The following is a 12,637-nucleotide window of genomic DNA, read 5'->3' as shown; positions in this document are numbered from 1 at the left end:
AATGTAGAGTAAGTAAAACGTCTGATTCCTGATGCAAACTACGAGATAAGAGATGTCCTTCTACATGCTGCACGATATCTGAGACCTGAGGATACTATCCTAACCAATTAGACATACTAGATAATAAAGCGGTAATATGCAACCTGACCTACACGACATTCACAAAGATGACCGCATATGTGGTCACCAGATCGCCAGAGGGGAGGGCAGTTGTAAGCGTCCCGGAGAGCAGGGGAGGCCATTTGGGGCAAACAGGCCTGCAGGAGAAGGCAGCTGGGGGTGACCAGGCCTGCAGAGGAGGGCAGTTGAGGCGATTGGGCCAGCAGGGGAGCAGTTAGGCATCAATCAGGCCGGCAGGGGAGCTGTTAGGGGGTGATAAGGCTGGCCTAAACTGGCAATTGGACATCCCCTGAGGGGTCCCAGATTGGAGAGGGTGCAGGCTGGGCTGAGGGACAACCCCCTGTGCATGAATTTTGTGCACCTGGCCTCCAGTAAAGAGCTAATATACAGTCACGCCCTCATGCTGTCACACCGTAACAGATCAGACACTCAACACTGAAAAGAGAGGAATGGGGACCAGCTAGGAACAAATGAGCTCACGAGAGAGGAATAGGGACCAGCCAGCTGTGGCTGGGAGAGGGACAAGCTGCCTGCCCCGCAGTCCCGGGCACCAGCAGCTATGCCTTAGCCTGTGGCCCGGGAGAGGGACAAGTTGCAGGCTCTGCGGTCCCAGGAGCCAGTGGCTGGGTCTGCGGCCCGGTCGAGGAGAGGGACAAGCCACACACCCTGAGATCCTGGGCACCAGCGTCTACAACTGCAGCCCGGGAGAGGGACAAGCTGTCCACCCCGCGGTCTGAGGTGCCAGCGGCTGCTCCTGTGCCTGTGGCCCAGGAGAGGGACAATCCACACGCCCCACGGTCCCTGCAGTCCCAGGAGCCAGTAGCTGCGTCTGCACCTGCAGCCCGGGAGAGGGACAAGCCACCTGCCCCGCAGTCCTGGGCGCCTGCGACCTGGGCGAAGCTGCCTGCCCACGGTCCTCTTTTGCTGCGGCCAGCGCGGGCGAAGCCAGCTCGGGTCCTGTGTGCCTGCAGCGGGCCAGAGGAAGAGAAGCCCAGATCCCGGGTGCCTGTGACCGATCAGAAGAGGGAATCCAGGGTCCCAGGTGTGGGGCGAGGGTGAGGCAGAGGTGGTTAGGGGCGATCAGGCCAGCAGCGGAGCAGTTAGGGGCAATTATAGAGGCAGGCAGGCAGAGGTGGTTGGGGTGATCAGGCAGGCATAGATGGTTAGGGGCGATCAGGCAGGCAGGTAGAGGGGTTAGGAGCGATCGGGCAGGCAAGCAGGCGAGAGGTTAGGAGCCAGCGGTCCCGGATTGCGAGAGGCAGTTGCACATCCCCCGAGGGCTGCCGGATTGAAGAGGGTGCAGGCTGGGCTGAGGGAACCCCTCCCCGTGCATAAATTTCATGCACTGGGCTTCTAGTTCTATCTAATAAAGAGGGAATATGCTAATTGACTGCTCTCAAAGATGGTGGCACACACAGCCAATGAGGGAATATGCTAATTGACTGCCACGCTCCCAAAGATGGCGGTGCCCACAGCCACAAGATGGCGGCACCCAATCACCTCAGCCCCGCCAGGGTGGCAGGTGCACGGCAAAGCCAGGCCTGCCCCCAGTTGGGCCTGGCCGCTACATGTGCCTACCTCCGGAGACACCCAGTCCCCTCAGCTCCCCAGCCCCCCAGGGCCAGCCTGAGGCACAGGCAAGCCTCGGATAGCAGCTGTCCAGCCACCGAGGGCCGCCAGAGGCTCAGGTAACCAGGGCCGGCTGAGGCTTGCGCTGCTGGCAGTAGTAGCAGAAGAGGTGTGATGGGGCATGGCCTTCCCCTGATCGCTGGGTCGCCTCTTGCCCCGAGGGGGCAGGCTGGGCTGAGGGAATCCCCCAATCCAGTGCATGAATTTTCATGCACCGGACCTCTAGTCAAATCTAATAAAAGACAAACATGCAAATTGACTGTACCTTTGATATGCCTTAAGCCACGCCCACCAGCCAATCAGAGCGACTATATGCAAATTAGCCCAACCAAGATGGCGGCTGGCAGCCACGGAGCTGAAGCGAGCAGGAGGCTTGGTTGCTCCAGTGATGGAGGAAGCCAAGCTTCCTGGCTGGCTCTGAGCTCCACTGAAGGCAACAAAGTTTCAATTATAGAAGATAAATAAACCCCAGATACCTGCTTTCAGCCAGCTATCACCACGGAGCTGGAGCGAGCAGGAGCTGGCTCTGAGCTCCACTGAAGGCAACAAAGTTTCAATTATAGAAGGTAAGTAAATTCCAGAATTAAACAAAAAGAAAAAAAGGAGAGGCTGGGAGCTTCCGTCACCGGGGGGCTTGGCCAGCCTGAAAACAGCCCTCAGCTCCTCACCCAGGCTGGCCAGGCACCCCAGTGGAAACCCCCCCACCCTAAAGGGGGTGTGGCCAGCCTGCAAACACCCATCAGCCCTTCACCCAGGTTGGCCAGGTCCAGGACACCCTTCAGGGCAAACCAGCCGGCCCCCACCCGTGCAAGAGGCCTCTATCCTATATAATAAAAGGGTAATATGCCAACTGACCCTAACAGCAGAAAGACTGGGAATGACTGGTCACTATGACACACACTGACCACCAGGGGGCAGACGCTCAATGAGGGGCTGCCTCCTGGTGGTCAGTGCACTCCCACAGGGGGAGCTCTGCTCAGCCACAAGCCAGTCTGATGGCTGCCAGTACAGCAGTTGTTGTAGGAGCCTCTCCCACCTCCTCAGCAGTGCTAAGGATGTCCGACTGCAGCTTAGGCCTGCTCTCTGCTGGCAAGTGGACATCCCCCAAGGGCTCCCGGGCTGCCAGAGAGATGTCTGACTGCCAGCTTAGGCCCAATTCCCCAGAGTGGGCCTAAGCCAGCAGTTGGTCATCCCCCAAGGGGTCCCAGACTGCAAGAGGGCACAGGCCAAGCTGAGGGACGCCCCCCCGAGTGCACAAATTTTTGTGCACCGGGCCTCTAGTATATATAGAAAAGCCTAAGCAACTGAATGACCGAATGATCGGTTGATTGGTGGCTATGACACGCATTGACTATCAGGGGGCAAACACTCAATGCAGGAGCTGCCCCTTGGTGGTCAGTGCACTCCTACAGCCAACCTCCCGCGGCAGGCCAACCTCCCATGGTTCCTCCCCCAGGAGGGATCGCCAGCCAAGCCAGCCAAATTTGTGCACTGGGCCTCTAGTGTGATTATATTTAGAGACAGGGTCTTTAAAGAGGTAATTACAATAAAATGAGGTCACTAGGTGGGCCCTAATCCAAAATGACTGATGTTTTTATAAGTAGAGGAAAACAGGACACAGGCATGTACAGAGAAGTCCATATGAAGACATAGGGAAAAGGTGAACATCTACAAGCCAAGGAATGAGGCCTCAAAAGATACCAACCCAACCAACACACTGACCTAAGGCTTCCAGGATCCAGAGTTGTAAGGAAATAAATGTTTGTCATTTAAGCCACCCAGTCTGTGGTCTTTTGTTTCAGTAGCCTGAGCAAACTCATACAGTTGTAAAAGGTAATTCAGATTGTGAGCTCAAACACTCTTAATTGGAGCTTGACCCTCCAAGTAAGCAATCTAATTGCCATGGGGACACCAGGCTATGAGGAAGCCCAAGCCACTTGTTCAGACCATTGGGAGGCTGTGGGCCTCATGAAGAGGAGATGCCACTCCAGCTCCCAGCCACTCCAGCAACTGACTGACTGCAACTACAGAAGCCAGAACTTCCAGACAAGCCCTTCCCAAGCTCATAAACCAGAGAAACAGAGAGATCATGAAATGACTGTTGATGTTTTAAGCCACTAAATTTTGGGAAGATTTACTGTATAAGCAATAGCCAGAACAGGTTAGCAAATAATATTTTAAAAAGGACTACTCTGTTAGTTCCAAACTAAGATAAACATGTTTGTCTGGAGTTTACTGATATCCTCATCCCACAAGTTAACAATGTGATAAATACAGTAATCTCTGTACCAGGTGGGTTAAATTAAAATTCTGCCAGACATCCGGAGAACTGGTGAAATTGGGTCTTTACTACGACTCTGCTCATCAATGCTTAAAAAGGAGAGTTGGGAAATCAAATGGGAAATTTAGGATCAAGCTGCCCACTCAAGATGGGACCCTAATGTTAATGTAGATGGATGCTTACTATGATTATCCATTAGACATTTTAATGGATTATTCAATAGCTATACACTGATACTCACCAACCACTTCAGTCTGAAGGAGAAGAGAGCGCTGAAGGCAAATATCACCCAAAGCACTGGACAGGCAATAAGTCCTAACCAAAAGATTCTTGATTCAGCCTCGGAAACATTTTTATTCTCTTGAGGAGATGCCTACACAAGAACATGAATTTAATAACCAATGTTTTGTGATATTTATCAGTAAGACTGCTTAACATTTTTTATGAAAAACACTTTATCCTCAAATTCAAATAAATACAGTGGGGCCTTGACTTACGAGTTTAATTTGTTCCGTGACAGAGCTCATAACTCAAATTACTCGTATGTCAAATCTTAAAGTGAACAAGTGAGACAAGTGATGCTGGGCTGATGTTGTGGCGTTCACTGTGACGTTCGCTGCACCAACTAGCGGTGGGGTATCTGAAGCTGGCTTGTAACCCGAATTTTAGCTCACAACTCAAAGCAAAAAATCGGCCGAGAGACGGTTCGTATCTCGAAAAACTCGTTAGTCGGGACACTCGTAAGTCAAGGCCCCACTGTACAGACAACCAAAGTCCTAAGTTAGAACCATCACCCTCCTCCCCCGACCCAAAAAAACAAACAAAAAAAAACCCAAACAAACAAACAAACAAAAAAACCAGCTACTAGGTCTACCATTATTGTAACTTTAGAAACTGGTTTAAATATACTTGTTTTAAATCAAGAATTTTCAGGACAGAGTAGAGAGTTTAAGAATGATCTCTGATAGACTTCAATTCTTCTTGCATTTATAATGTTTATGCATATAAGGAAGCTTTAAATGATACCTTCTTAGGTGAGGATCAAGGATATCAAGATAATAGTCATCCTAAAAAGTCGAGTCAGGGTCCAGAGGAAAAAAATGGAATTGAGGGATTCTGGATAATGACCCCAATATCTCAGCAGAACCCAGGAATTTATAAGGGTGGTGAGTTGTTTATAAGGTAGATTTTATAATGTAAAGGAATATGGGCTCACTAAGCATATGCTGCTTTCTGAGAAACACTTGTGAAGGCCCTTCCAAGCAGAAGGCAAGCAATTTCATTGGTACTGTCTCCAAAAATGTTGTCCTCTGCCTCCCAAACAACGTTCATTATAGACAAGCAGGCCAACCCAAAACAGACCAGGGTCCCCTAGGGCTCCGGAAGGTCCAACTTAAAGATGGCACTGCGCTGATCAATTCAGATTTTCTATCCAGTTGCAATCCTTCTTTCTCCTGCCCACAAATGGGAAAGAACCATTGGAGCAAGGACAGAACAAGCTATTAGAAGCAGTAATCCCAGGCAGGCAACTTAAGGAAAGAGACCCTTTGTCATCAGCTCCTAACAGGCAGCTCAGCACACTATATAAACTCTAACCCAAAGTCCACCCCCTGAGGATTCCTTCCTGTACAGTTGCTGGTCTGAACTAGTAAGAAAAATATAATTAGTTTTAGAAGGCCATCTGGTTTAGCATTGACATGACAAATGATTTGGATAGTACTTTTAATCTTGAACACTTCATCCATAGACACTCAAATGTAAACTACACATAATTCATTGAATGATACTAAAAACTGGGGGAGGGAGGAGTTTACCTTCCTGGACTCAAACACCCAATGGCTTTTTCCATCTTCATCAATATGATTCCACCAACGCAGGCCAACCATTAGTCTACCTGTGACATTCTGGTAAAGATTAATATATGCAACATGTTTTAAAAGCATTATTTAAAAATCTACCATATTATTTCACAAACAAAACAGCATCAACTTTACCTCCATAATATTCAGTTAAAGACCATTACATACCAGGCCTGGACGAAAGATTAAACAAAATGGCAATGGCAGGACCAGCAAGGGTGGAGGTGACAGGGTAAGCATATACATAAACACCTCCTTTTCCCTCATGAATTCTTGTCCTTTCTCCGGTTCAGTAATTTGTTCCTAAACGCCTTACTCTTTAGCTACTGTGACCTATTTTTCCTATATATTCTGACTGCAGCTACATATATTTTATAACTATATATCTCTTAAATTGGTTATTATGGACTGAATGTTTATGTCCCCCCAAAATTTATATGCTGACACTCTACCCACACCATGGATTTTAGAAGGTGATTAGGATTAGGTCATTAGGGTACAGCCCTCATAGATGGGATTAGTGCTCTTACAAGAATCAAAAGAGATCTTCTGACCTCTTCTCTGCCCTCTACCATGTGAGGTTACAAGGAGAGGTCAGTAGTCTGGAACCCTGAAGAGGGTCCTCAGCCAAAGTCAATGATACTGGCACCCTGATTTTAGATTTCCAGCCTCCAGACCTTGGGAAAGAAATCCCTATAGTTTATATGGCATCTTTTATATCTGCTCAAACTAAGACAATGGTTGCAAGTACTGGACTTCTCTCAGTACTTCAAATATACCAAGTTCTTTTCCTCTTATGAACATAACTAATTATTTTGATAGCTTTCCTAATGCTTATTATTCAACAAGTATTTATTAAGCATGTAATAAAATGGGGATAACTGATACATTTTCTGTCTTCCTGGAGCTTCACGTGTTTGTGGGGAAGAGAGGCAGCCAACCAATGGGCATAAGTTCCATTACCAAATGTGTTAAGTACTGTGAGGGAGAGGTGTGGGGTGCCTTAAGATTCTAACAGGGAAATATTATCTCGTCAGGAATCAGAAAATGACTCTCTGAGGAATCAACATTTGGAATGAAATTTAAAGAATAAGTATAAATCAATAATACAGGAGATTTTTAATTAATGGCATCCACTAATAGATTCAGAGGTTCTGTGAATTTAGATGGGGAAAATTATATCTTTTTATTTTCACTATCTTCTGGCTAAATTTAGTTTACCTTTAAGTAATGAATATAGACAATTATCCACAGTATAATTAACAGTACTGGTAGTTTGTCACAATAAAAACCACAGAATGGTATTTAAAAGCACTATTCATAGCTTCATGGGACTGGAAAAGGAACCCATGAAACAAAAACAATTAGGAATCCCTACGTTAAGGTAATATGCAGATGAGAAGAACATTCTAGGTAGAAAAGCAGACAGTTCTGTTTTCTTTCTAAGCCAAGATATTTTTTAGATTGGCTCTTTTAAAAGTTCCAGTTTCAACAACTATTTTTTATTAATTTCTAGTTTTGTTGCACTGGGTTAGAAAACGTAGCTGCTCTGAGCAATTTATTTGAATTTCCTTCGTAGTGATATTTGATTAATTTTATAAATATTGCATAGGAACTAAACTCTTGTTATTAAATTATCCTTGCATGTAAAAAGTTACAAATACCACTATTAAACTGACCTCATTTCATTCAGATCCTTTTGACCTTATTTATATTCAACTTTTGTTGCTTTGATTGGTCAAAGACAGTGGCTTGTCAACTATTATCACAATAATGTTCCTTCCATTTTCTCCTAGAGTTCCTAAGTTTTTCTCTAGACATAGGTTGATGTACTGTTACTCTGTGAATGAGCCTTACTGTGATTCATAAAATGATTTTTCTTCCATTGAATGCTGTCTTACCCCATTTCTATTTTATCTAATAATAATAATACCAAGTTTCTTTTTTGAATTGGTCTGATGTTATCTTTGCATTTTATACTTTTTTCTAATGTCATGATTTCAGTTAGAACTTTTTGGTTGGACTTTTGATTTTTGGCACAATCTTAGAATTCTCATCTTTAAAAAGAGAGTTTAATCAAATTACATTTACTGTTAGTACTAATTTGCTACTACTTGCATCACCTTGTACTATGCCTTATGACATTTAAGCTTCCTTGGCATGCGCTTTCTTTCCCTTGCTTTATAAACTATGTTTAAGTTGCTTCTATCTTCTCCAATGCTATGAAAGATACACACTTACTTTAAATTTTACTAATAGTTAACACTAGAATTTTAAAACCATTAAACTTTTTTAGTCCATTAGAGTATGGAATAAAGCAAAAGCACCATAGACTGCAACATTTAAATTTTTTTTTAAATTTTAAATAATTTTTTTGTTTTAATGATTATATCTCTTCTTTTGACAACTATACTGAAATTTATAATAATTACTAGTATGATACATCTGTTTTAACTAGGTTTGGAACCCTGCCTACCCCTTTCCCAAGTTCATTCAATAATTTCCCCATCTTGACTTTTTTTTTTTTTAAATATATTTTATTGATTTTTTACAGAGAGGAAGGGAGAGAGATAGAGAGTTAGAAACATCGATGAGAGAGAAACATGGATCAGCCGCCTCCTGCACATCTCCCACTGGGGATGTGCCTGCAACCCAGGTACATGCCCTTGACCGGAATCGAACCTGGGACCTTTCAGTCCGCAGGCCGACGCTCTATCCACTGAGCCAAACCGGCTTCGGCCCATCTTGACTTTTTAATTATGCTTTTTATAGCAATTGTTTGGATATCTGTAAGTAATTTTGCCAGATAAAGGGTAACATTTTTAAATCCCTCATTAAAAACAAACAAAAAAACAAACAAAAAAACCCAAGTTATCAGAAAATATACTTTGGGGGCATATTTTTTAAACCTCTAAGCCCAGAAGGATTTAATTATAAGAAATTGGAAATTACCAGGAAGAAGTGACTGAAGGTCATGTTCTATCCAGCTAAACAGAAATTACATGAACAACAAAAGGGAACAAAATTGTGACCAAGATACAGCAAACACTTTAGAGCAGGGGTGGGCAAACTTTTTGACTTGAGGGCCACAATGGGTTCTTAAACTGGACCGGAGGGCTGGAACAAAAGCATGGATGGAGTGTTTGTGTGAACTAATATAAATTCAAAGTAAACATCATTACATAAAAGGGTATGGTCTTTTTTTTTTTTTTTTTTTAGTTTTATTCATTTCAAACGGCCGGATCCGCGCGGGCCGTAGTTTGCCCTCGGCTGCTTTAGAGCATAAAGCAACAGAAGAAATTCAAAGAAAAGCAAGCCAAAGAAGACTGTACAAAAGAAAAGCTTAAATAAAACAGACTTCTGTACTCTTCATTCTTGGTATTTTGTGGCCTATGGAAACTGGCCACTACCAAACCAACCACTTCTGGTATTTGTAAGAATCAAAAGGTCTAAAAACTGCTGCGTTGGTGGCGGTGAACAGACTTGTCACATCTTACTGGTCTTTGAATCAATATATGTATCTGAAATTCCAAAATTAGCTTTTGCTTTTTTCCCCCTCCTCCCCAAACCATTTTACCATGAAAATTTCAAGCACACAGAAGAGTAGTTTTACAGTTAACACCTATATACCTACCACCTAGAGTCTACAGTTTATACTTTAAAAGTTACTTTATCACATGTGTACCTATGTTATCTATCCATCCATCTCTCTACTCATCACTGCCTTTGAGTTTGAAACCATTTCTTACATTCCTTTCTATCCCCTACAACTTCAGCACTATTGACAATTTGGGCTGTTTTGGGAAACTATCCAATCTGTGCATTTAAAATGTTTAGCAGCATCGCTGGCCCCTACCCACTAGATGCAAAGAGCACTCTTCCCCCACCTGTTGTGATAACCAAAAATGTCATCAGACATTGAGACATATGTGCCCTGGGGGGCAAAACAGGTCCTGGTTGAGAACTACTGCGCTAGAGCCTTCACAGATGGTGGGTACTCCTTAATGTCTTATCTAGACAGCCAGAAGTGACCCCAAAGCAAAACAGGTGAAATGGATTAGAAGCAGTATGTAGTCACATTTATTAGATTTTAAAGCTGATGTAGGCTGACAAATAGTGTAATAATCTACACATGATTTGATACACCTGGCACTTTAACACAGATGAGGCCAAAGGTAACAAAAAGATAAATTAATAAAAATGCTATGTTTCATTTTTTGTACTGTTTATACACCATTCAATCTCATCGTATTAAATGGTTTCAAAATAAAAACAATCAAACCTACCTTGACTGCCCAAAAGTCACATGACAATAACAAGATAATCGTCACCATACAGGCAATAAAGCTGCTGCTGAACAATTCACAGAGAAGATAGACTACAATTGCACTGACTCGAAAGAATAAATGGAAAAATGATGCCACTGGATGTCTGAAAACCAAAACATAACAAAAGAAATGTGATTACATTTTCGACAGTTACTGCAGATGTAGATGAAAAATGCTTCAGCCATAGCATAACCATGCAGTTTGGTCAAAATAAAAGACGATTTGAGGAAGAAGCAAATCACCAACCTCTCTTTTTTCTTAAGCCCCATTATTTGACTAAGCCCTGTTGTAAAACAGCAAATACATTATGTAAACAGGACTTTAACAGCTCATTGGATACTTCAGGCATTTAGACAAAGTAACCATCAGGAAGAGTTTAACAGCTTTATTGAGATATAGTCCATATACCTTACAATTCACCTATTGAAAGTACATAATTTGATGTTTTTTTAAAATATATTCATAGATTGTACAACCATCACCATAATTACCCCAAAGGAAACCTTTACCCATGGGCACTCACCCCCATTTATACCAACCCCATCCCTTCTCCAGCCCTAGGCAACCATTAATGTAACTTTGTATAGATTTGCCTATTCTGGACATTTCATATAAATGAAATTGTACATTATGTGGTCTTTTGTGACTGGCATCTCTCACTTTGTTTCCAAAGTTCAGGTAGAATCTGATTCCATTAAGTGAATTTCTTTAGAGAGAACTAAATTTGGAATAGAAATGTTTGGCATGATATTTTCACGTTAGTTTATATACAAGATGCAATTCTGAAATTTGCACAATAAATCAAAATGTCATAATGCATCTACAGAAACTACTAGTATTTAAAGGAAAACATAGTAGTGTTCATGTAATTGGATTTGCAGATTTGAAAACAGTGTTGAGTAAAATTCCACGTCAGTTATGCACAATGAGAATCTGAAATGTCCCCATTTTTGTCTAAGACTAAAGATCACACTAGTGAGATACAATATTCACAAGGACATCACAACCACTCTGCTTGAATCCCATCAGCTGTCACAGGCAGAAAGTACTGGACACTAACGCAACTCGTAAAAGTTATCCTCATACCTGATTTTGGATTTTTGGGGTCGATTAGTTGTTTCCTCTTCTGCATCAAACAGTGCAACATCTTCACTGTCATCATTACTGTCCTAATAAGAAAATTAAATACCCATGAAGCAAAACGAATTCAGTATGTACATGCTGACTACATACAAGGCAAGCATGCTAGTCAAAATGGAAAACAAGGTTAAGGCACGGTCAAAGCCATCTGGAGTCAGAACTTAGGAAAAGGGCATGTGCAGCCCCTTCACCCCCATCCAAATCGACTGGCAAAACCCCACGTGGTAATCCAAGTTTCTGCTGTCTCCATCCGTACCCAAGCTGATAAGCCTGTGAAAACCACCAGGGTGCAGCCGATGGTCCTGCATTGGGAGAAACTAAATATTTCTGGCTCCTTCACAGAACCATCTGACTTGCATTATTTCCCTGACTCCTTCTCATAACTCTCTTTTTACCCAAAGCAAAATCATTTGTGCTCTGAATCGCTTCTCTTCCTGCCTCCTCGGGGGCTTGTTCCATTAATTTTCCCTTTATTTATACTTTCTTGTATCTTCAAAGCTTTCTATTAGATCTTTCCAATCAGCATAGAAACTTCTTCAGGTGTCCTTTATAGAGTGAAAATATTTTTTAAAAACCCTGACCTGAATCTCTCCTTCTATCTCCCACTTTCCAAAGGGTTCCTTCCTTTCACAACTTTAGACTTCTAAGAGTGGTTCACATTTCAACTCACCGCAGTTCACCTTCAGCCTCAACCACAATAAACCTGCTCTTTATACCTTTCCTAGTGCCAGCCACTCATCGGCCTCCCTGCTTCTAGTTCTAGTGGCAAGCTCAGCTCCACTCCAGCCTATTATCTACTGCGTGATCCTCCCAACACGAAAATCATACCGTCACTCCCGGCCCAAATTGTTTATGGTGTCCCTACACCTACGGAATAAAACTTAACTCCCTCACATGTAGCTTAGATCTCATGATCTGATCCCCTCCTTACCTTCTGACACTCCCTCCCACTGGACACTACAGCAACAGTTACTACATGTTCTGAAAACACCAGGGTCTCTCCCCTCCTTCTGCCTTTCACGTTTACCCAGAAAGCTCTTCCCTTTCCCATCCCCTACGTAGCACTCACCATTAGGCAAAATCAAATCATCTTTCAAATTTCAGCTCAAATACTGATTTAACAGAGGAACTCTACCTGGAATCCCCAGGCATACCATTTCCCGTCCCCACAGCACTTGAACAAATCTCCATTTGAACAATTATCTCGGGATATTCTTATGCAAGAATAAGAATTATTCTTACGTACTCCTTCCCTCAAGCGTAAGCTACTGGAGGGCAAG

General features: G+C 43.3%; 1 protein-coding gene across 3 annotated transcripts in view; it reads right to left on the bottom strand.

The window, feature by feature from the left end:
* Positions 1–12,573, bottom strand: part of LOC102440416 (Golgi apparatus membrane protein TVP23 homolog B) — a 41,325-nt gene extending 28,752 nt beyond the window's left edge. For 2 of the 3 annotated variants that reach the window (XM_023761121.1, XM_023761122.1), the window contains exons 1-4: positions 11,304–12,573; positions 10,176–10,320; positions 5,845–5,934; positions 4,272–4,403 (exon numbers count right to left, since the gene is read on the bottom strand). In XM_023761121.1, coding sequence (XP_023616889.1) covers positions 4,272–4,403; positions 5,845–5,934; positions 10,176–10,223 — 270 coding nt within the window. In that variant the 5' untranslated portion in view covers positions 10,224–10,320; positions 11,304–12,573. The remainder of the gene's footprint in view (positions 1–4,271; positions 4,404–5,844; positions 5,935–10,175; positions 10,321–11,303) is intronic. The other variant, XM_023761123.1, reaches the window with a different exon arrangement.
* Positions 12,574–12,637: the final 64 nt, after the last annotated feature.

Source organism: Myotis lucifugus, unplaced genomic scaffold (assembly GCF_000147115.1).
Source record: "Myotis lucifugus unplaced genomic scaffold, Myoluc2.0 scaffold_199, whole genome shotgun sequence".
NCBI lineage: Eukaryota > Metazoa > Chordata > Mammalia > Chiroptera > Vespertilionidae > Myotis > Myotis lucifugus.
The sequence above is the reverse complement of the archived record's forward strand: the minus strand, read 5'-3'. Positions and strand labels throughout refer to the sequence as shown.